We start from the raw sequence: 21,784 nt of genomic DNA, 5'->3' as shown, positions 1-21,784 counted from the left end.
TATATAAGTGTATTGGGGGCTTGAGATCAAAGGGACGTAAGACAATTTGGACAAAAAAAAAAAAAACAGTTGTATGTGTCAAAGAAAAGGTCTCAATATTTTAATGACAGCTAGTAACAAAACAAATGTAAATGTTAGGCTAAGTTTTAATAATCAAAACTACATTATAATAATAAGGTTATAATAATATAAATACTAGAACATAATAATAATTCTAGAAAATATTAATATAATATAATAAATGTAAAAGCAACAATGACAGGCTAAAATTTTGAGTTATGCCTAATATGTAGTCAAAATACTTATGAGTGAACAACCAACACAGCACAACATACTGATATCTAGTTAATAGGATTTCATAATTAAGAGCTATTGTAATTAATTTAACAAATTAATAAACCTTTTATAAAAAAAAATCAGCTAAATGTTGCATTACAATCCTTGTAAACTAAGTTGTCAGTACGAGTAAAAGACAATAGATCAGTCATATGTACCAAGTATTGTAGTTATATGTATCTATTTAAGTAAGGAATAAAACACTTGTAGGTCTGCTGTAATAAGGAAATAATTAACGATGGGATGATGCAAAGTGGTGCATCTGGGACCACACCATAGCTGATTATTTTCCAACGAGCAGGTCCCAAAGTGTTTTATTCCTCTTATACAACAACAATTTGCTAATGCTGTGGAACAAGTTAATTCCTGTTAGCAACTATAAACAGTCGTTCCCTCAGCCTCTCTTTTTCTCTCGCTTTATGTTAATAAGACAAAAAAAAAAAAAAAAACGCACCATGTTATGGTACTGAGAAACTGGAAAGTGCAAGGTCCTCTGTTCTCAAGACTTTCTCATGTTAGAAAACTCACTGACCATTACAAAGTGCTGCCACTGGAGACTCCTTCCATAAATGTGTTATGTTATGTTATGTTATGAATGATTATATATTTTTCTTTATTAACAACACATTTTTTAAAACTGTTTCTGTTAGCCTTAGATTATGTGGAGCGTCTACCATACAAGTCCCTGTGAATGAGCTGTTACTATAGAAACAATAATATATTAGAATAAGCGTATTAATATAAACCTGTGATTTGCCTTGCCAGCACTGGAAGAGTTACTTTGGTATTGGAAGAGTTACTTCAGTATTGGGAGAGAGTTCAGTATTGGAAGAGAGTTACTTCAGTATTGGGAGAGTTAATTCGGTATTGGAAAAGAGTTACTTTGGTATTGGGAGAGAGTTACTTCGGTATTGGAAGAGGTAATTCGGTATTGGAAGAGTTAATTCTGTATTGGAAGAGAATTACTTTGGTATTTGGAGAGTTATTTTGGTATCGGAAGAGTTACTTCAGGATTGGGACAGTTAATTCGGTATTGGAAGAGAGTTACTTCGGTATTGGAAGAGTTACTTCGGTATTGGGAGAGTTAATTCGGTATTGGAAGAGTTACTTTGGTATTGGGAGAGAATTACTTTGGTATTTGGAGAGTTATTTTGGTATCGGAAGAGTTAATTCTGTATTGGAAAAGAGTTACTTTGGTATTTGGAGAGTTATTTTGGTATTGGGAGAGAGTTACTTCAGTATTGGAAGAGTTACTTCGTATTAGAAGAGAGTTACTTCAGTACTGTAAAAGATAATTCAGTATTCAAAGACTTAGTTTGGCATTGGAAGAGTTAATTCAGTACTGTAGAAGATAATTGGGTGCTGGAAGCTTTAGTTTGGTGTTGGAAGAGTTAATTCAGTACTGTAGAAGATAATTGGGTGCTGGAAGCTTTAGTTTGGTGTTGGAAGAGTTAATTCAGTACTGTAGAAGATAATTGGGTGCTGGAAGCTTTAGTTTGGTGTTGGAAGAGTTAATTCCTTCGAAGAGACAAGAACCAAAACCGAAACTTAAGTAAGAATCACATCACTTAGTGTTTGACTTCTTGTGAAGAATCTGACAAGTAAGTAACGTTCAGCGGCCATTTAATCATCAGATCATCCTCTTTAAAGACACATTACTAGGCTAAACATGCTAACAAACGTTACTGTGAAGTGCACGAGCTCAGCTTTTCCGCCTCAGTGTTGCTAGAGATTTCGGTAATATAATCCAAATATGTTTGTGTCACTGTCTGTACATTAATAAGTTTGGAATATTGAAGCGGTTGGCTATAGAAAACGAGACGTTTGTAAAGATGTGTAAATGAAATAAATTACGTTTGTTTTAGAAAGTGACGTATGGACATATTCCTGACCTACTCTTTTAAATGAATCATGTGAATCGATTCACAAGCAGGAAAGAATCGTTCTTCTTTTCCGTAGTATAATGAAAAAATCTTTGTGCATGTGTGTACATTAGTGATGAGGAAAGAATAAGGTTTGTTTCAGAAACCACTCCAGGTGGGAGACATATCGCGATTGGTCATTCTTGAACAACTGTTTTGAACAAACCAAGTGAATCGATTCACATCCGGAACGAATCGACTTTTATTTCCTTCTACACAGTAAAACAAGGTCAGAGCGTTTACTGAGAAATACTGCAGGTGTTATAATATATTATATATCAATCAGTGGTTGTTGTAATAAGACATTATAATAATAATATAAAAAATCTGTAATTAAAACTAGCGTACAAGCGTAAACACACAGTAGGAAAGGGTGAATCGATACTGCTGTGTCGATTCTTTCGATTCTAACGTTTCTTTTTAAAAATATATTCTAATATAGACATCATATACATCCTAATTCTTTTATTCTTTACTTATGTATTTGTCAGATGTTTCCTTTTTTCCAATTTTAGCAAAGTCCATGGCTTGTTTAGGACTGGCTGGGATTTGAACCCACAACCATCTCTACCACCAACCCCATTTTCTACAGATGATATAACCAGTGTGACTGTTTTTTATCTGTACAGGTGATGCAGGTGTGTGAGGAAGGATGGACAGTGTACGTGTCCCCACTGAAGATCAGGACTGTGACGATGTCCTTGAAGTGAGAGCGTTCTACAAAGATGAAGAAAGTTCACCTACAAAGCCTCAGGAGGTTCTTGGTGCGGAAAGGTAAGAGATTGTGTGTTTCTTTGTTTCTGTACTGTATGTACATATTTACAATTTCAGACATTTGTGAGAAATTCTCTTCCAAGCATTCTAAACTCAACTGAGCAAAAACTCTGTCTATCATTTGGTATTAATAAATGCTGAAAAACCACACAGCTGTGACCCAAAGACAACAGTCTGGAAGCAATAACATTCCTCTCGGTTTTATTTAAGCATGATGTGTTCCTGGCTGCAGAACTGAAATTATTACACATTTCCAATCACTTCAGATGATATGTGAGTGGCTCTCAGAGCTCTGAGTGAAGAGTGATATAAAATATCACCTCAAATCCCAGATTCTGTATAAAACATTAAATTGATTTCCATTACTGGGGTGCCAGACATTTAAGGAACATACAATACATTCTAATAAGTCTTCCTGATACCCTGAGGGACTGTGTATTAACCATAATGCACTGCAAGTGGACATCCATTTCTACACTGAGGAAATTAAATGGTTGTGAAGTGAAATAAAATATAATTTAAATTTAAAAATCATTTTAATGTTCATGTGTAATTGAGCCAAGCCTGATGTCACAACAAAACATTCTTTATCAATGTTTTACTTAGTAAAAAAATAAATAACTGAGCATTAAAAAAGGATACATGATTAATGCTTTGTCTTTAAGTACACCATATTATTTTTACCGCCATCCAGTGGTGATACTGTCATACAGCAGGAGAGAGCCAGCTCGCCTGTCCCCAGTTGCCTGTCCATGAAGAGTGACTGGTCCATGGAGCTCCCACTTAAACTAAAGCAAGCAGATAACTCTCCTGGGCAACGGTATATCAATATATCCATCTCCTTCTTTACCTAACTGGCTCTGGTTCTGATCTCTAAGTTTTGTTTCACCTCATTGTTTCCTGATCATATTCTACACTGTGTCAACAGTTTATTGTAGCTACATTATCATGTACACATATCATATAGGTGCACATTGTAGACATACAATTACAAAAAACAATGCAATGCAACCAGTGCTGTACTGGATACACTCATATCAGCACTAAAGACACTACCATGTCTGTAGGAAGATTGTGATGACAATTTTGGCCATCAGGTTGGTCTAAGGGAATTACATTGAGAGCAGACTAGGAAGCTAGGATATGTTGCTGTCGTTCCACTGAAAATAGGATACACCAGCGGACAGGTGTCTCCTATAAGCTGCCTTTCAGATGTGGATAAACCCTCTTGGTTTTTCCAACCTGTCATGTTGCCTTGCATTGCTTACATGCTTCGCAAGCTTTTCATTAGTTTGGTTGCCACCCTTCTTTGTTCATGAACTGGTTAAATGTTGGTTCTTAAGAATGATCCACCAACAATAACATCTTCCCAGTGGTGGTTCCTTCCCACTAATAGTTGAGGTAGATAGCATCAGATGGACTGGTCAGTAATTATACACCTACAATGTTAATGTATAAGGTTAGTGTACATGATAAAATGCCAGATGCATCAGTTACATAATGTTTGTTACTGGAAATAAATCAGTTCTGTTCTATGTTTAAGGGCCTCTCTAGAGACAAAGAGCTCATCTCCTCCAAGCTGTCTGTCCATAAAGAGTCACCAGTCAATGGATCCACCAGTCAAATTTAAAGACGGAGCACCTACTGAACAAATGTACCATCCATATTTGTTGTTAGATAGAGTCCTTTCCTTCTAGTGGTTGATTTTAAGGTTATTTACACGTGTCTGTTGTCTGTCTCTTCTTATATAGGGGAGTGCAGGAAAGCTCATGTGCTTCCAGCTGCCTGTCCTTGAAGAGTGATTTGATGGGTCCACCAGCCTCTTTCAAGGAGTCAGAGTTCTTTGTAGATGAAAGGTTGCATTATGGTTGCATTAATTTACATGCAATGTTATCCTATAAATGATGATAACTTACAAATATTAGTCAATCTATCCTCAGTTTACTCTTTGTCTTTCTTTATAGGGACCAGCCAGGAAGATCAGTCACACAATCTGACCAGTGTGAACGGTCGTATCTTTCTGCCACATTAAGGGTAAAGCTCTCAAAGCCTTTGGAGGAGAAACTAAATGTTGACAGACTAAACACACATTGTTCAATCAAAGTACAGATTAAGCAAAAGGACAGACCAAAGTTTAATGTTGTTATTTTTCAATGAAAGGCACCTTTTCTGCCATGTTTGGTTTTTGGAGGCGAACAGCATTACAGACTTGAAAAAAAAATTGAAATCATAAACGCAGCTGCCTAACTATCTATAGTTTGCCCCACATTATTTTTATTATGCGACCTTGTAATATAATCGACCTGAATACAGGCTATTGATAGATTGATAGGTTTTAGCCTCACATCTTATATCATGACCAGCCATCACACATAGCTGTTTTATGTACACACATTTATTTACTACACATAAATTGTTAAAAGCTCCCCTTTTCTCATATTCCAGTATTATTCCTGTCTAATTTAATGGATTTATTCATTCATATTAGAGCTTTGAGAAGAAGTTTATGAGTTTGATGGAACGGGAGATGAAGAAAATCAGCCGGATTCTCAGCCCAGATTACGCTGGATCTGTGGACAATTCAGAGGAAACGGAGGACAGCAATGATGCCAGAGAAGCAGCTCTAAAGATCGCCCTGCACATTTTAAAAGGCATGAAAGAGCAAGAACTGATTGAAAAGTTGACTAAATGTAAGATGGACACTTTTCCTTATTAAAATCATGGAGATATGAAGTAAACCACAGCCTACTTGTTGTATAATTAATGTTTTTTTCCCTTGTCGTTTAGTTGAACGTGTATACACACTTCAGAAAAAACTCAAATCCAGCCTGAAGCGCAAGAGTGAGCATGTGTTTGAAGGAATCGCTAAGCAAGGAAACCCGGCCCTTCTCAACAAGATTTACACCGAGCTGTACATCACAGAGGGTGGATGTGGAACCCTGAACGATGAACATGAAGTGAGACAGATTGAGTCGCTGAACCGAGTTCCAGTGGCACAAGAGACACCAATCAAATGCAATGAAATCTTTAAACCACTACCAGGTCAAGACAAACGCATCAGGACCGTCCTGACCAACGGTGTAGCTGGTATCGGAAAAACCATCTCTGTCCAGAAGTTTATCCTGGACTGGGCTGAAGGAAAAGCCAATCAAGATGTGCATTTCTTGTTTCCGTTGCCTTTTCGGGAGCTAAATCTCATGAGAGAGGAGCAACACACCATGGAGGGACTTCTTCACTGCTTTTTCAGAGAAATGAAAAACTTTCCATTCTCAGAACTTGAAAACTACAAGGTGGTTTTCATCTTTGATGGTCTGGATGAATGTCGACTTCCTCTAGACTTCAAAAACTATGAGAGATGTTCCGAAATAACTAAACAGGCGTCACTGGATGTTCTTCTAACAAACCTTATAACAGGGAATCTGCTTCCATGCTCTCTGCTCTGGATCACTTCCCGACCAGCAGCCGCTAACCAGTTACCCCCTAACTGCATTGACCAAGTAACGGAGGTGAGAGGATTCAATGACCCCCAAAAAGAGGTGTACTTCTACAAGAGAATCAGTGACCAAAGTCTGGCCAAGAAGATAATCCATCATGTGAAGTCCTCCAGAAGCCTTCATATCATGTGCCATATTCCTGTCTTCTGCTGGATTTCTGCCACGGTGCTTGAGAGGCGGTTGGGCGAAGCAGAGAATCGTCACATGCCCAAATCACTGACTGAAATGTACACCCATTTCTTGATCTTCCAGACAATACAGAGAAAAGAGAAATATACAGGAGGGAGGGACATGCAGCCTTGCTTGACCAAAGAAAACCTTCTTTCACTTGGAAAGCTAGCTTTCCAGCAACTCCATAAACGCGACTTGATCTTCTACGAAGAAGACTTGCAGGAATGTGGTATTGACGTCAAAGAGGCATCCGTCTATTCTGGAGTGTGCACGCAGATCTTCAGAGAGGAGCTTGCACTATACAAGAGAAAGGTCTACAGCTTTGTGCATTTGAGCTTCCAGGAGTATCTTGCAGCTTTATTTGTGTACCTGTCCTGGGCTGGTGTCACTGAATTTGACCAGCTTGAAGATCATACCCCCCAGAAGCTTTGCCTTAATTCAACAATTTTTGATTTGCACAAGAGCGCAGTGGACTTGGCTTTGCGCTCAAGGCATGGTCACCTGGACCTTTTTCTCCGATTCCTGCTTGGTCTGTCCCTGGAATCCAATCAGAACCTGTTGCATGATTTACTGCCAAAGAAAGTGAGCACTGATCAGACCTGCCAGGAAACCGTGACCTACATGAAGCTCAAGCTTGGGGAGAACCTTAGGCCTGAGAGTGCTATTAACCTGTTCCACTGTCTGCAAGAGCTTAACGATCATTCTCTCGTACAGGAAATTCAAACCTACCTAAACACAAAGAGTCTCTCAGCAGAAGTGCTCTCGCCAGCACAGTGGTCAGCTCTGGTCTTTGTGTTGCTGACCAGTGAGAAGAAGCTGGACGTGTTTGACCTAAGAAAATACATCAAGTCAAACGAGGGATACAAGCGGTTGAAACCCGTAGCCAAGGCATCCAGGACTGTCATGTTAGTATGATTATGTCTGCTAATGATGATTATGCATTAACATTGCAGTAATTAGATGAGAGAGTTAGATCAGGAATAAAATATTGGCAGGTATAATGGTGGTGTTTTAAGCTTCAGTGATTTTGCTTTTCAGATTGTCTTCATGCAACCTTACAAAGGACATCTGTCACTCACTGGCCAGCATTCTTGTTTCGAAGACTTGTGCTATTACAGAGCTAGATTTAAGTTACAATTACCTGCAGGACAAAGGAGTGATGCAACTGTGCAATGGATTGAAGAATCCAAACTGTCGACTGGAGGTGCTGAAGTAAGAACCTACATTATGTACTTCAGGGGTTTTCACCATCTAGTGGGTTCCCCTCCCCACTTGTTCCATGGTCTATGGGTTCTAGCTGTAAATAAACTCAACCTGATAACAAATCCAGGTCCATAGACATGGGTTGAGTTGGTTGCTCTGGGGGGCTCCTGGGGTTGCATCTCCCCCTAGTGGCGACTGCATGGGCTGCAAACCTCATAAGTCCCTATGCTGTGCAAAAAAAACCCAATGATGTCACACTTTTACATTCAGCTGGCATCCTCTATTTAAAGCATCTTCCCTCATGCCTGTCTGGGTCGGGTCTTTTGGGAAATTGAGCCCCAATCGGACTTAAATTCCAAGTTTGGCTGGTGCTATGAATTAGGACAGTGTTGAAAAGTGTACTGCAGCTACCCACTACTGGGCATCATTTTAGTTTCACTTTTCAACCACTGTCATGTTAGTTACTATATACAGTCTTCAATGGCTTACATAAATATTAACCCCCTTGAACTTTTCCATATTTTGTAGTGCAACATGGATTATATGTCATGACTCTTTATATTTTGAACAATTATTCCCAGATTAAAAAACATAAATGTTGTGATTGCATAAGTATTTCATTTCAAAGTTCTTTTAGAGTGAATACTTATGCAAATTGTGCAACTGAGCTTCAGTTAGGAATGCATTTACTTATGTGAAATTAAACCTGGAACGATGATTCCCCTTCCCAAAATAACCCTAGAATTGATCCTGTGCACTGATGTGAGTATTCAGGCCAAGTGTAAAAAAAGAGTTAATAAAAAGTGCTGTGTGTATAACAGGCATAACATTCTGTTTATTTGAGCTTGTGTAGAGTATATTAATATATTATTTACTTTTTTTTCTTCTATTCTAGACTGGCATTTTGCAGTTTCAAAAGCACTGGCTGTTCTTACCTTGTTTCTGCTCTACAATCAAACCCTGGCCACCTGAGAGAGCTGGACCTGAGCTACAATCTTACTGGAAGTGAAGCTCCTAATGATCTCCTGCCATTATTGCCCAACAGTAGGATCGAAACACTGAGGTGATGTATGAAAATGTCCTTTCAGCTCCTTTAATTTTTTTGTGATAATTCCAACATCTCAACTTGTATTCTCATAGCAGTTATAATGTATTTCATACAGGCTTGCACATTGTAACGTCACAAAGGAATGGTGTGTTTTTCTGGCCTCGGCTATAAGCGCCACACCTTGTCACCTTAAACATTTGGATCTGAGTGAGAACAACATAGGGGACCTGGGAGCAGGAGTCTTTTGTGAATTACTGAGCAATGAAAATTGTAAACTTCAATCCCTAAGGTAAGATGCTGACAACTTAGAGTCATCTGTTTCTTTACAGTCAGCTTCAGTCTGATTGAGCACTGGTCAGAATTGCGCCCAGTGGCAGAACTCCTGGGAAACTCTCCAGACAATTTCAGGGTCCGAGAGCCACAACATGCTGAATTTCACTTTTTCCTCCCCGTAGCAAAGAGACAAACAAGATTAAAAAAGATTATACACTCTCTGCCAATAGGCACGCTTTGAACCTAGGGCCAACCATATGAATGATATACCCTCCATTTTGGTCTGAGACATTAATTCCCAGTTTATTGTGAAGTTCAGATGCTCTAAGTCTGCTGAGCAGCTCGGCCTCCTGGTACGACTGAGCTGCCAAGAGCCAGTTATCTATGTGTTTTGCCAGACATATACTTTCCTTTGTTCCCTTTTCATACATTCCCTTTTTTTGTATTCCCTTTTCCCATATTCCATTTCCCTGTATTCCTTTTTCCTATGTTTCTTTCCCCCCACATTCCCTTTTCCTATATTCCCATTTCTTGTATTCCCTTTTCCCTTATTCTCTTTTCCTATTTCCCCTTTGTCTTATTCCCTTTTCCTATATTCCCATTTCCATATTCCCTTTTCCTGTATTCCCTTTTTCTAATTCCTTTCCCTTTTATACTATTTTCCTTAATTCCCTTTCCAATATTCCCTTTTCACATATTCCATTTTTCCATATTCCCCTTTCCCATAATCACTTTCTTCGTATTCGCTTTTCCTGCATACCCTATTCCTTTATTCCCTTTTCTGGTATTCAGTCCTTATTCCTATAGTCCATTTTCTGTATTCCCATTTGTCATATTCCTTTTTTCTCTATTCACTTATCTCATATTTTCTTTCCCCACATTCCCTTTCCCCTTTTCCCATATTCTCATTTTCTGTATTCCTTTTATCCTTATTCCCCTTTCCATATTCCCTTTTCCCAAATTCCATTTTCCCATATTCCCTTTTCTTGTATTCCTTTTTCCTGGTATTCCCTTCTCCTGTAATCCATTTTCTGAATTATTTTCCAGGCTGGTGAAATGTAGCATAACTTGGAAAAGCCGCAACATGCTAGAATATGCATCCAGCTCGACGTCCTGGTGTCTCAAATCCCTTGACTTGAGTGACAATGACCTGCAGGACTCAGGAGTAAAACAGCTTGCTTATGAACTGGATAAGCCGGCATGCAAATTAGAGAAATTAAGGTTTATATAATATCCCTTAATATATCGTAACATCTTATATCATCATATAACGTTTATTAAAGTGCATTTTGTATCTGTCCATGAGAAGATCAAGATGTTGAGAGACCTTTCTCTGTCTTCAGGCTCTCGTCTTGCGGATTCACTGAGAGAGGATTCTCGGCCCTGGCTTCGGCTCTGAGATTAAACCCCACGTGCCTGAGAGAACTGGATCTAAGTAAGAATTTCCCTGGCAAGAAAGCGATGGAGCAGCTGTGTGCAGCTCTAAGACAGTCCACCTGCACTCTTCAAACATTGTGGTGAGCACTGTGCATCGATTTTTATACTGCAGATGTAAAAATTGGAAGTCAGAGTGCCTCTTTATATGAATCATCAATAGCTGGGGTCAAAACTAAAATAGACAGGAAGAAAGCACTCAACACTAGTAGCCAAATTATTTACTCGGGAAAAAGTGCAATTACAAATGTACATAAATCCTCTGGTAAAAGTTAAAGTACGGCTTCAAATTTTTCACTCAGGTTTTCTCAAACAGAAAATGAGAAAACTCTTCAATTTGCATACAGTATGAAAGTTCAAAGCAGAAGAAAGTTTCACAAAAGAAAAAAGATGTCAATTTTAATCACGTACTGATTTTAGTTACTGATGGCAAATTAGTGCCTCTTTTACCAAAGAACCAAGAACCGTTGGTGACCATTAGCTAAGGCTGTCTAACAATAGTGTTATTCCTCATCTTTCAAATGCTAGCTAGCATGATCATAACTCCAAATCATGCCATACAAACTAGCTGAATGCTACAAGGTATATGTAGCAGCACATAGATTACAGTGAGTACAGTGTATTAGGTCTCATTCTCGCTGTCACGTCTGTTAAAATTTAGTTCAGAAGCTGTCAGATGCTAAATAGTTACATAATGACTTTACAAATAGGCGATTTTAAAGAAATGTAGAAAATAGGAGTGGAGTGAGTCGGATGTTTTTGTTTTTTTTTTACATTTGGAATGTACCAGGTGAAAGAAAAACTCAAGTATAGCAGCAGGAAAAGTCAAAATGGTGCACATGGAAACACTAGAGAACCTGGCTTAGAATTTCAGAATTTTGATTCAGGAAATAGGAACTGTGAAAAACAGGAAAGATAAAACAGAAAGCTGGAGAAAGCAGGAAATAATTCTGCACTCTAATATACTCCTAGGCAAAAATCTACTGAGGAAGTCCTAAAATATCTACATTTCAACTCAAATACTCGAATATTCAAGAGTAAAAAGCATTTACTTTTAACTTTTGAAAAACGTTGACTACAAACTCATTATTCCTGATCCTGATTATGCATGACTAGCAAGCTCACTAAACAATAGGTCATAAGGAAAACATTCTGCTAACTCGGACACACCTAGAATCTGACTTGCTGGTTAGCTAATGTTTAATAACCCTTTCGGAATCAATGCTAAGGCATTATATGATTAGCAACAAAACAAAACTAGCTAGCTAATTTAACAAGCTAATTTATGAAACCTGATTAGCGAGCTAATTTAACAAATGAATTCAAAATTTTAACTAGCTAGCTAATTTACCTAGCTAAATTACATAACTTATCTAGCTAATTTACCAAACTTAAAGCTAACTTAAAGCAACAAACTTTGTTAAGGAAATTTACTTGAGTGAGAGTGTATTCAGTTTCAATAATACTTGAGTAAAGTACAAATCTTCCAAAATAGTACATAACTACAGCAATTACAATTACTCAAGTATTTTTCACGTTAGTACACTTTAAGAAATCAAAGCACCAAACTGTACTTTTTCTTGTCACTGGCTGGTACCATCAGTGGTACATCTTTTGTACCTTTAGTATGTATCTTTCAGCTTTAATAATAATTAAAGGTACATCATTTGACCTTAAGGATCATTGATGTATCGTATAAGCTTATAAAACTAATTAAAGGTACACCATGTGCACGTTCTCATGTAAAAGATGCATATGAAATGTGTTCACTTCAGAGCTTATTGGATGCAATTCATCTCTAGTCTTCTGAAACCACTTCTAATCCTGTACTGCTAAAGTAAAATATTTCATGATAAAAGATGTCTGAAATGATGCTAACTGATGACTGAATTTGCTCATACAGCGTGGACCAATGTGGCCTTGACTCAGAAATATGCGCCTCCCTTGCCAAAACCCTTAGCCAGAACTCGAGTCTGAGAGAGCTGAGTGTTAGCAATAATGACCTCGGCGATGTGGGAGTAAGGATGCTCTTCACTGGGCTACAGAGTGGACGTTGCACCCTGAAGATACTGAGGTAGAGTTGAATACAACTTAAATACCTTATAACAACTCAGCGTAGCCTTCCTTCACGCACCATCGAACATCCTACCATTTAAAAACGGTTTGATCTTGTAACCTTTAATGACTTATTAACTCGTCATGTACACTTTCCGAAAAAAAGGGCATTCGCTCTGTTGTTTGGAAATTGCGAGTTCAAATCCTGACAATGCCACAGCCATCCTTGGAATCAAAATTGTCCATGCTCTCTGAGTTGGAGGTGTGACGTTACTCTTACTTCCCTGTCAATCACACCGACACTAGCCAATCACAGGCATCTGTGAGCTCATGTATGCAGAAGAAGGCGGACACCACACTTGGAGGAAAGCACTATACGACAATATAGGATAACACTTTATTAATCCGAGGTGGGAAATTCAGTGTTACAGCATCAGACAAGAGACAATAGAGAATATAAGACAAAAGACAATTTTGCAGCAGAAGAGTATTTAAATGAGTTAAAAAAATAAATAACTATGCAAATATACAAAAAACTGTCTGCCCTCTTCCACATGCATGAGCCCATAGATGCTCATGACTGGCTAGTGTCGCTGTGGTTGATAAGGAATTTGCTCTCTTGGACCCCCGGCCACGGATGGCTGTGGTTTCGAACTCACCGTCCCTGGATAGGGCGACTGCTTAAGCATGCACACCGTTAAGCATATAATTCAGTTTGCTCATTTGCAAACCACAAAATGCAATTTCATTTCAGAATTTCAAAATTATAACATTCAAATCCTAATGTTATGATTCTAACTCCGTAGTACACTACATTCACATTACCATATAAAAGACAGTGTACCTGTTATAATGGTTGTCTTCTCATCTTCTACTGTGCAGACTAGCTAACTGTTCCCTGACTGAGAGCAGTTGTGAGTTCTTGGCCCCTGCACTAAGCCCGAACACCACAGGCCTGTCAGAGCTGGACCTGAGCGGCAACAGCCTCAGCCAAAACGGAGCCAGTTTCCTGTGCTCGATATCGAACATAAATCTTACACTGTGATAAGAACTGCTAAACCCCATACTTTTTTCCTTTTATCTCAATTAAGAACTTGGGCAGAACATGGAGTTTAGGACTGGAATTATAATTCATCTTCAAAGGTGTCAGAAGGGTCCATTTATGAAATTTCTTATCCCGTTTTTTAATCATCTGTTGGAATATCTGGGAGTATTGTATCTGAGTTTGTATAAAATTTATGAGGAAGAATTTTAAGTTTACATGATGTAAAGTTTAAAACCAAACTTATAGATGTTAAAATCTTTTAGAAGCACTAATTTTAAAATTTGCATGTAAATATAAAAACAATATTTAAAGGTAGGAGAGTTTTATTTTTATATTATTTTCAAGGCTTCAGAAATACGCAAGGAATAAAACACTTGGGGTTGTGCTGTTATAGGAAACTAATCAATCAGAGGGTGGTGTGATGCAGCCTGACATGTAACGAAGTTACTCTTATTGTCTGACGTGTTTTATTCCTCTTATACCACAGGAGTTTGCCAATGAATGCAATTCTATTTGTTATCGGACAACACGTCATAAGTTTTATGCGTTTCTAGTAATATTTAATGTTGTGGAACATCCAAAAAACAAGTTCGTTCCTGTTCGTTCCTGTTCGTGCCTCTCTTTTTGTCTCAAAACTAGTTTTAGTCAAAAACTAGTGTGTCATGTTACCAAGTCCTGAAGACTGTTGGAAAACTTCCTGACTGCTACAAAGCTCTGACACTGGAGACTCCTTCTGTAAATGTTAAATGTATCAGTCAGTAAGATTTCCGACATGGGAAAGTCTTCGGGAAAGAGGCTATGGTATAAGAGGAATAAAACACTTTGCAACATGCTGTTAGTGGAAAACACTACCTACCCAGTCATTGGTTATTTTCCTATAACCGTTGCTTTAATGCACTTCTCTCAAAAATCCCAGCCTGACACTCTGATGTACAGTGTACAAGTTCAAATGCAAGTGTTCTGGACTATTCCAGCCATTTCAGCATGAGCTGTATTATCAGTGACGTAATGTGAACTGGCCTTTGAGATCATTCTGTCCGTCTTCCTGGCTCGAGGACGCAGAAAGAGGAGGAGATCGACAAGCAGGGAGGGGTCAAAACAAGGCATCAAAAGAAAGACATGCATAAATATGAAAAGCTAAAAGAGGAGAGAGGGAGTAGGGAAGGGCAGAGTTCTGCTAGACAGATGCAGAGATTACAGAGGCTGATAGAACTTTGGAGACGCTTGCTTTTCCAATGTGGGCTGCACAAACAGTCGAGCCACATAAACAGATGTTGCAGAACGTAGATTATTGAGAAGAAGAGTCCTGATAGAACAGCCCAGAGGGAGTTGCTAAAATGCCCATGACCACATAAGAGCAAAAACGGGCTGTCTCCTTAGGAATCATTACTGCAGCAAGACTGGACTACAGTTTATTGGAAAAAAACAAAAAAGGTACTCATTTTTTTGGCATTCATTTCCTTATGAATCACATTGTGCAACAATCAACCCTACTTTAAACTGTGTAACACTTTTTAAATTGTAATGCCCAGACTATGATCTGATTGTTTTACATTTAAGTGTTTGTAATGGCTGAAGTGTTTGTATCTGTTACACGATGTTAATGTTAATGTTAATGAGATCTACTACAAGTGCTGCATGTTTTTGCTTGGCTGTGAGCGCTGATAACTTGGCTGTGAGGATTGGAGCCTAGTGAAAAGCCATGAGTCATTTGAATTACTCTGAGTACTAATGGGAACACATTATTTCTATACAACACACTTGTACTTGTGTATGCACAGCTGCATGGCAGAACGAGCTGTCAGAAGCGTGTGCTGTTTAATGCATGGACACTCTGGGCATCACTTACTGTATCAAGTGTTTAGTAAAGTTGTGTGTAAATGTTTTTCGTAGACCAAACTGAATTAAAGATTCCTGCCAGATTTACAAAAAATTCACTGATCTTCTTTATACTTGCATGTGTATGTTGATAAATGCTAGTAAATCTGTAAATTAAACATGTTCCTGGGACATTTACATTTGGTCACACCTACAAAACTCCATAAAAGGCAAAGCTCGCAGAGAATGAAAACAAAATGACGACTAAACAGTAATGCAATAATGTAGCTTAGCCATTACAGTGCATCATTCAGAGACAACAATATGATGTAATTGCAGAGCAAATGGACATTGTGCAGAGGCTTCGCTCACTGTGTCGTGTGCAGGCAGTTGGTCGAACTCTATGGATGAACACGCTATGTGACCAAGCCTGTGATTGGTCGTTACAAGTGAATTATGCCCAAGCTGATTCATTCCAAGATGAATGACTGATATATCTTCTTACTGTAATCATAAAAAGTGTCATAAAATTTTAATAGCGCCACCTTCAGTACTGGAGCACTTATAAGTGACGGCCAATACGAAACTGCAGAGAGTAAGTAAATAGGAGCCTGTAAGCTTGCGATGACCGTCTCGCAGACATCGTCTCCATATCAAGTATGGATTTATTCGTCTCAATTTATGCATTTGCTTTGGATTGGATTTCTCTAATTGGATTTAAATTTGACTCCATATTTAAAATTGCAGGAACTCATCAGCAGTTATATGATTTGAAGCCAAATGATTGAGCTGTGTCTACTTACATGTAATTTACACAAACTAAGAAGGTGTTTTTCCAAACTAACTTTTCATGAGTACCACATTTCTTGTGTAAATGCTCCTGGAAATGTTTTACGAATGAATTCGATCACAGCCAGCTTGATAAATGAGGGCCATTATGTGTATAGTCTAACATCTATAATAAACTGAGAGCTCTTGCTTTCCAGTCCATTGTCAACAGTGTGTCTTCTTGCATTTCCATCCTGCTTATAAATTGCTTTCTGGATCATAGCTGCTGCACGTCATCATTCATGGAAATCCCCAATAACGAATGGAGTTTCATTAGCGAGTAATTCAGTGAGTCCAACTAAAAAGGTTTGCTGTGGAAGATATCATGGATATGCGTTTCTGATCCAGTTAGAACTGATGCTGGACAGACTTGCAAACCTCAAGTGGCTGAAGTTGGGTTTCATGTAGTCATCAATCACATTGTAAGTCATCAAGACTAGCATAGATTGTGTTTCATTAGAATTCATGCAACCTTTTATTTATACTTTATGACCAATATTATGATATATAATGGCAAAAATGTTCAAGGCTTTAAAGCAGTTCAAGCCATGGTGATCTTCGAATTTCATGTTAGTTTAATAATGAATGCCATCATCTTGTAGATCGCTAACTAGCTGAGTCGAGTTTCTGTTGCAACTGCATTGTATAACTACATTGCAGTCTGGGCCCACTTCTATGCTGTATTTCTTATTAGGATGATGTTGAGCATCGCTGGAAGATGGCGAGTGAGAAAAGAAGCTGTTGCTCTTTTGTTTGTAGGAGCTAACACCAAAACTTGGCCATTATGTCTTATGTTTGAGATCATTTACATTTTTTCTCTTATTAAAATGCCATTGTAACTGTGCTAGCAACAACAATGTTAATGTCCTGTGACCTCAGTGCAGCACATGACTGCTAACTTCTCACTGTAATAATAAGGTTTTTATACTAATAAACCCTGAAATTGCAAAAATCCCACAGTGTTTTGCTCAGCGAGTCTTTGCAGCAGCCAGGTTCTGGACTATATTACCAGATAAAGCTTTGCAAATGATCAGTGCTACAACTTGAGACAGAAATAATCCAGAGAACAGCACGATCCTGAGAAGCATGGGAAAACATGCATCTCTGGGAACGCACCCCAGTAAGGGAATCCCTGACTGTTTGTGTGTGTTTGCATTTTATAGGCAAACTTGTGTTCCAGTACACATCATTCTACCCATTCAAGTACACATCTGGCCTCGGTGTGTGGCTAGCCAAGTGCTAAGTGTGATGTGTAATCCTGTTCTTTCCCAACAGAGTTCAGCTTGCTCTGAAATACCATGGAAGAGAGAGAGAGAGAGAAAAAAAGTGAAACAAGAAAGATGGCTGAGATTGTTTGCACCATATGAGCCCTAATTTTCAAATGATCTGGGAGCAGAATTGATGATCTGAGATTAGATAAGGCAGAATTGGTCAAACTTTCTGAGGGGGTGAGTGGGATTAGTCAGAATTCCTCGGGGACAGGTGGGATTGAATTTCTGTGGGAGTCGGAAAAAAACAGTCCACTACTACTGTGTACTACTACTACTACTACAAGACCAATATAGCTAAAAAGTAATGGAAGTCTATCTAAGCTAAAATCATTGCTAAAAATACATGTGTGTGGCTGAATGCCTTAGCAATTCAATCATTCCACCCCTTGAGGCCCCGCCTCCCAATGTTTAATGGTGAAATTGTGGTATAAAACTGTAGACTGGAGTGTGATTTGAGTGTAATGGTAAAAATTTCCAGTAATTTTTGCTACATTAGCTTTGTACTCAAAAGAAGGGCTAATCTTCACCAATAAAGTCTTAAAGGATGTTTCATGGGGAAGGCTTTATCATTTACAGGCATGACGTGTGTATGTCCTTTCTAGGTCTGAAGATGCGGGCGATTGTGGGCATCATGTGTCTGTGCCAGTGTGTAGTTGGGCATCTGCTGGAGGCCAAAGCAAAGACAACTTCACCACGATTTATTTGCAGTGTCCCAGGTCTACCGGGTACGCCGGGGAAGCCGGGACCACCCGGGCCTTCAGGGGCTGAAGGCCATGTTGGAATTCCGGGAAGAGATGGCAGGGATGGTCGGAAAGGAGAGAAAGGAGAGAAGGGGGAAACGGGTATGCACAGTGCTTAACTAAACAGCCAGTAATACTAACACTCTGCAGACACATGAAAGAAATGCAGCACAAGACCAGAAAATCAATTAATATTTTCCCCCAGTGATCAAATCTGGCAAATATTTCAGTTAATAAGCTTGAAATGTTTGCTCCGTGTCGATTCCCATAGATATCAGTTTTCTTTGATTCATCTCCAGATCTGCTAGCATAACTCTGAGTTCCTCTTACAGATGGAATTAAAAAAGGCTTAGAGTGTTTTTCTTTTCTGATGACTGTGCTCAGCACTTTGCAGCATGTCTGTAATGTAGGAAAACTGCTATGTCGATCAAAATATAAAAACATACACCATTGGCTTGGTCTGAGGAATCATTCAAGCCAATAGTTTGTGTTTGTCACTTTACCGCATCATACCTAGTTTGCACAGAATTGAGAAAAACTCAATTCAAATGTCATTTATTGCACTCTGGGTCTCACATACACACACTGAAAATGAGCGGTCGCCAGTCACTTTGTCACTTGCCAGTGTGAGCATAGCTATGGATGCCTAGCTCTGGATTCAAACTCTCCATCTTTCAAAAAGGATTAAATCTTTGACAGTTGTGCCACCCGGGAACCAAATAGCTATCTCTCTTATTGAATTGTGGCTCTCTCAGGAATGGTATAGCATGTTTCTCTGAAGATACTGTAAAATAAATAAATAAATAAAAAAGAATAATAACCCCAGAGGTATGGATGGTAGTCTCACTGTCCTGTCTTTGAACTATACAGGAATTAAAGGAAGAGTTGGGCCAACCGGCAAAATCGGCGAGCGTGGAGAAAGAGGTCTGACAGGTAAGCGAGGCCCAGGGGGCGAGAGCGGAGACATAGGACATCCAGGTCCCCAAGGACGGTCTGGACTGAGAGGAGTAAAGGGCCAAAGAGGCCCACGAGGAGTGCCAGGCAAGTGCCTCTGTGGCAGCCTGGTACCCAAGTCAGCCTTCTCCGTGGCTATCACCAGCAGCTACCCGGCTGAGAAAGCGCCAATCAGGTTCAACAAAGTCCTGTTCGACGAGGGCGGCCATTACAACCCACAGACAGGCAAATTCATATGCGCGTACCCCGGCATCTATTACTTCTCCTACGACATCACGCTGGCCAATAAGCACTTGGCCATCGGCTTGGTGCAGAACGGGAAGTACCGCATTAAGACGTATGATGCCAACACGGGGAATCACGACGTCGCTTCTGGCTCGACGGTGATATTCCTCAACCCAGAGGATGAGGTGTGGCTGGAGATCTTCTTTAAGGACCAGAACGGCCTGTTTTCAGATCCGAGCTGGGCTGACAGTCTCTTTTCAGGGTTTCTGCTCTATGCAGATACTAGTTACCTGGATACACTGTCAGAGGACTATTCCTAGATCACTGTAAAGATTGAATATATTTTATTGAGATGAACTTTATGGGCTTGGACTAAAATATTATTTTCAATATAAACAAATGACAAAATAACAGAAATATTAACTTATCTGATGATTGCGAATGATGCTTAAGTCTTCATGTTTGACCATTATGTTTTGGACAAATATGTGTATTTCAGACGGTTTTATTCTGCATGGCAGTGGAATGCTAAACCCTCCTGGGCCCAGGACAGCTTCCCTGGTTGTCTCCTGTGATGGTGGTGCTGACTGTTGATGTATATACTGCCAGGTTAATATTTTCAATACACATTTTCTTACAAACACAAATCTTTATAGACTGATTGCTGAAACTATCAAAATGGTTTATGTAGTTGTAATCTGATGATGTGTTCAATGAAGCACAAAGTTCCAACATCTGGATTCTTCAAGGAAAGGCATATCAAATGAGTCATTGGCCTACAGAGACCTGTTTATACTCACAGAAAATAAGGGGATAAGACAATTTTCTCTTTCTCATGATCGGTGTTTTCTGGAGTCTGCATTTTCTGTCCAATAAAAACACTACAGGTGTGTGAATGAGAAATTTTGTCCATTCCAACAAGCAACTCTCTCTGTTTAAGCAAGTAACTGCCTGCTATCATGAACAACCGAATTTTTAATTTAATGAATCAGTGAAGTGTACTAACTCTACTTAGTCTAAAAGGGTCATTTTTGTGAAAGATCAATTCAATAAGTTTTGATTCGTTCCTGTCCTTAAACCAAGCTAAACTACATATCCATTCTAAAAAAAGAAAGTAACACAACAAAATGAAAAACAGAGCACAGAACTGGATTGCAAGAAAAAAAAAGTGTCCTTTATGAAAAGTGTCCAGTAATCTACAGTCCAAAAAGACAGACTGCACATGGTCTTCGTACTCGCCATGCATGGACACAATTATTTTTACAAATATCAGTCTGTTGTTTTCTCATGTGTCATAAGTCCTGGCCTGCTGCTGGAGATTTTAGTTTAGATAGCACAGGCAGTGTGACAAGTGTGTCAAAGAGAGCCACTGCCATTTAAAGACTGCCATCAAAAACCTTGTATCACAAAATATAGGAAACTAAACCTAATATTTAAGTGTACTGCAATGTAATAAAATGTGGAAACGATTCTTAAATCCTCTGTATGGGTCACTTTAATAGGAACACCTATACAGCTGTTCATTCATGCAATTATGCAATCCACCAATCCCAATCATGTAGCAGCAGCTCAATAAAATCCATAAAATCATGCAGCTGCAGGTCAAGAGCTACAGTTAATGTTCACATCAAACATCAGATTGGGGAAAATGTGATCTCAGTGACTCTGACCATGGAATGATTGACCATAGAATGCCAGATGGGTTGGTTTGAGTATTTCAGAAATCTGGGATTTCCACACACAACGGTCTCTAGAGTTTACACAGAATGGTGCAAAAAAACAAAAAAAAATCCAGTAAGTTGCAGTTCTGCAGGTGGAAACACCTTGCTGAAGGAGAATGGCAAGACTGAAAGGCTATGATAACTCAGATAATGACTCTTTACAACTCTGGTGAGCAGAAAAGCATCACAGAATGCACAACACACAAACCTTGAGGTGGATGGGCTATAACAGCAGAAGACTAGATTGGGTTCCAGTCCTGTCAGCCATGAGCAGGAATCTGAGGGTACAGTGTGCACAGGTTCACAGAAACTGGACAGTTGAAGATTGGCCAAAGACCAGGTGATGTTTGTGTGTGTGTTTGAGATACTCTTCTGCTTGCCGTGGTTGTAAAGAGTGGTTATTTGAGTTACCGTAGCCTTCCTGTCAGCTCAAACCAGTCTGGCCATTCCCAGAACTGCCACTGGGCATACA

General features: G+C 39.1%; 2 protein-coding genes across 3 annotated transcripts; both read left to right on the top strand.

The window, feature by feature from the left end:
- Positions 1-1,788: 1,788 nt before the first annotated feature.
- LOC113530687 (NACHT, LRR and PYD domains-containing protein 12-like) lies at positions 1,789-16,570 on the top strand. Its single transcript, XM_026920914.3, has 15 exons — positions 1,789-1,937; positions 2,888-3,032; positions 3,727-3,852; positions 4,576-4,686; positions 4,784-4,888; positions 4,997-5,066; positions 5,521-5,722; positions 5,820-7,602; positions 7,736-7,909; positions 8,796-8,963; positions 9,064-9,237; positions 10,269-10,442; positions 10,565-10,738; positions 12,559-12,729; positions 13,593-16,570. The coding sequence occupies exons 2-15, from the start codon at positions 2,911-2,913 to the stop codon at positions 13,753-13,755; spliced, it is 3,717 nt and encodes a 1,238-aa protein (XP_026776715.3). The 5' UTR covers positions 1,789-1,937; positions 2,888-2,910; the 3' UTR covers positions 13,756-16,570.
- On the top strand, positions 15,052-21,448 carry LOC113530694 (complement C1q tumor necrosis factor-related protein 7). 2 transcript variants are annotated; one of them, XM_026920924.3, is made up of 3 exons: positions 15,052-15,189; positions 18,275-18,514; positions 19,283-21,447. In XM_026920924.3, exons 2-3 carry the CDS (start codon positions 18,283-18,285, stop codon positions 19,909-19,911), a joined length of 861 nt encoding a protein of 286 aa, XP_026776725.1. In that variant the 5' UTR covers positions 15,052-15,189; positions 18,275-18,282; the 3' UTR covers positions 19,912-21,447. The 2 variants fall into 2 exon arrangements, with proteins under 2 accessions (XP_026776725.1, XP_053096871.1); XM_053240896.1 differs by lacking the exon at positions 15,052-15,189 and having other exon boundaries at positions 18,276-18,514; positions 19,283-21,448.
- The last annotated feature ends 336 nt before the right edge of the window (positions 21,449-21,784 follow it).

Source organism: Pangasianodon hypophthalmus, chromosome 16 (genome assembly GCF_027358585.1).
Source record: "Pangasianodon hypophthalmus isolate fPanHyp1 chromosome 16, fPanHyp1.pri, whole genome shotgun sequence".
NCBI lineage: Eukaryota > Metazoa > Chordata > Actinopteri > Siluriformes > Pangasiidae > Pangasianodon > Pangasianodon hypophthalmus.
This window is presented reverse-complemented; position numbering and strand designations above follow the sequence as displayed.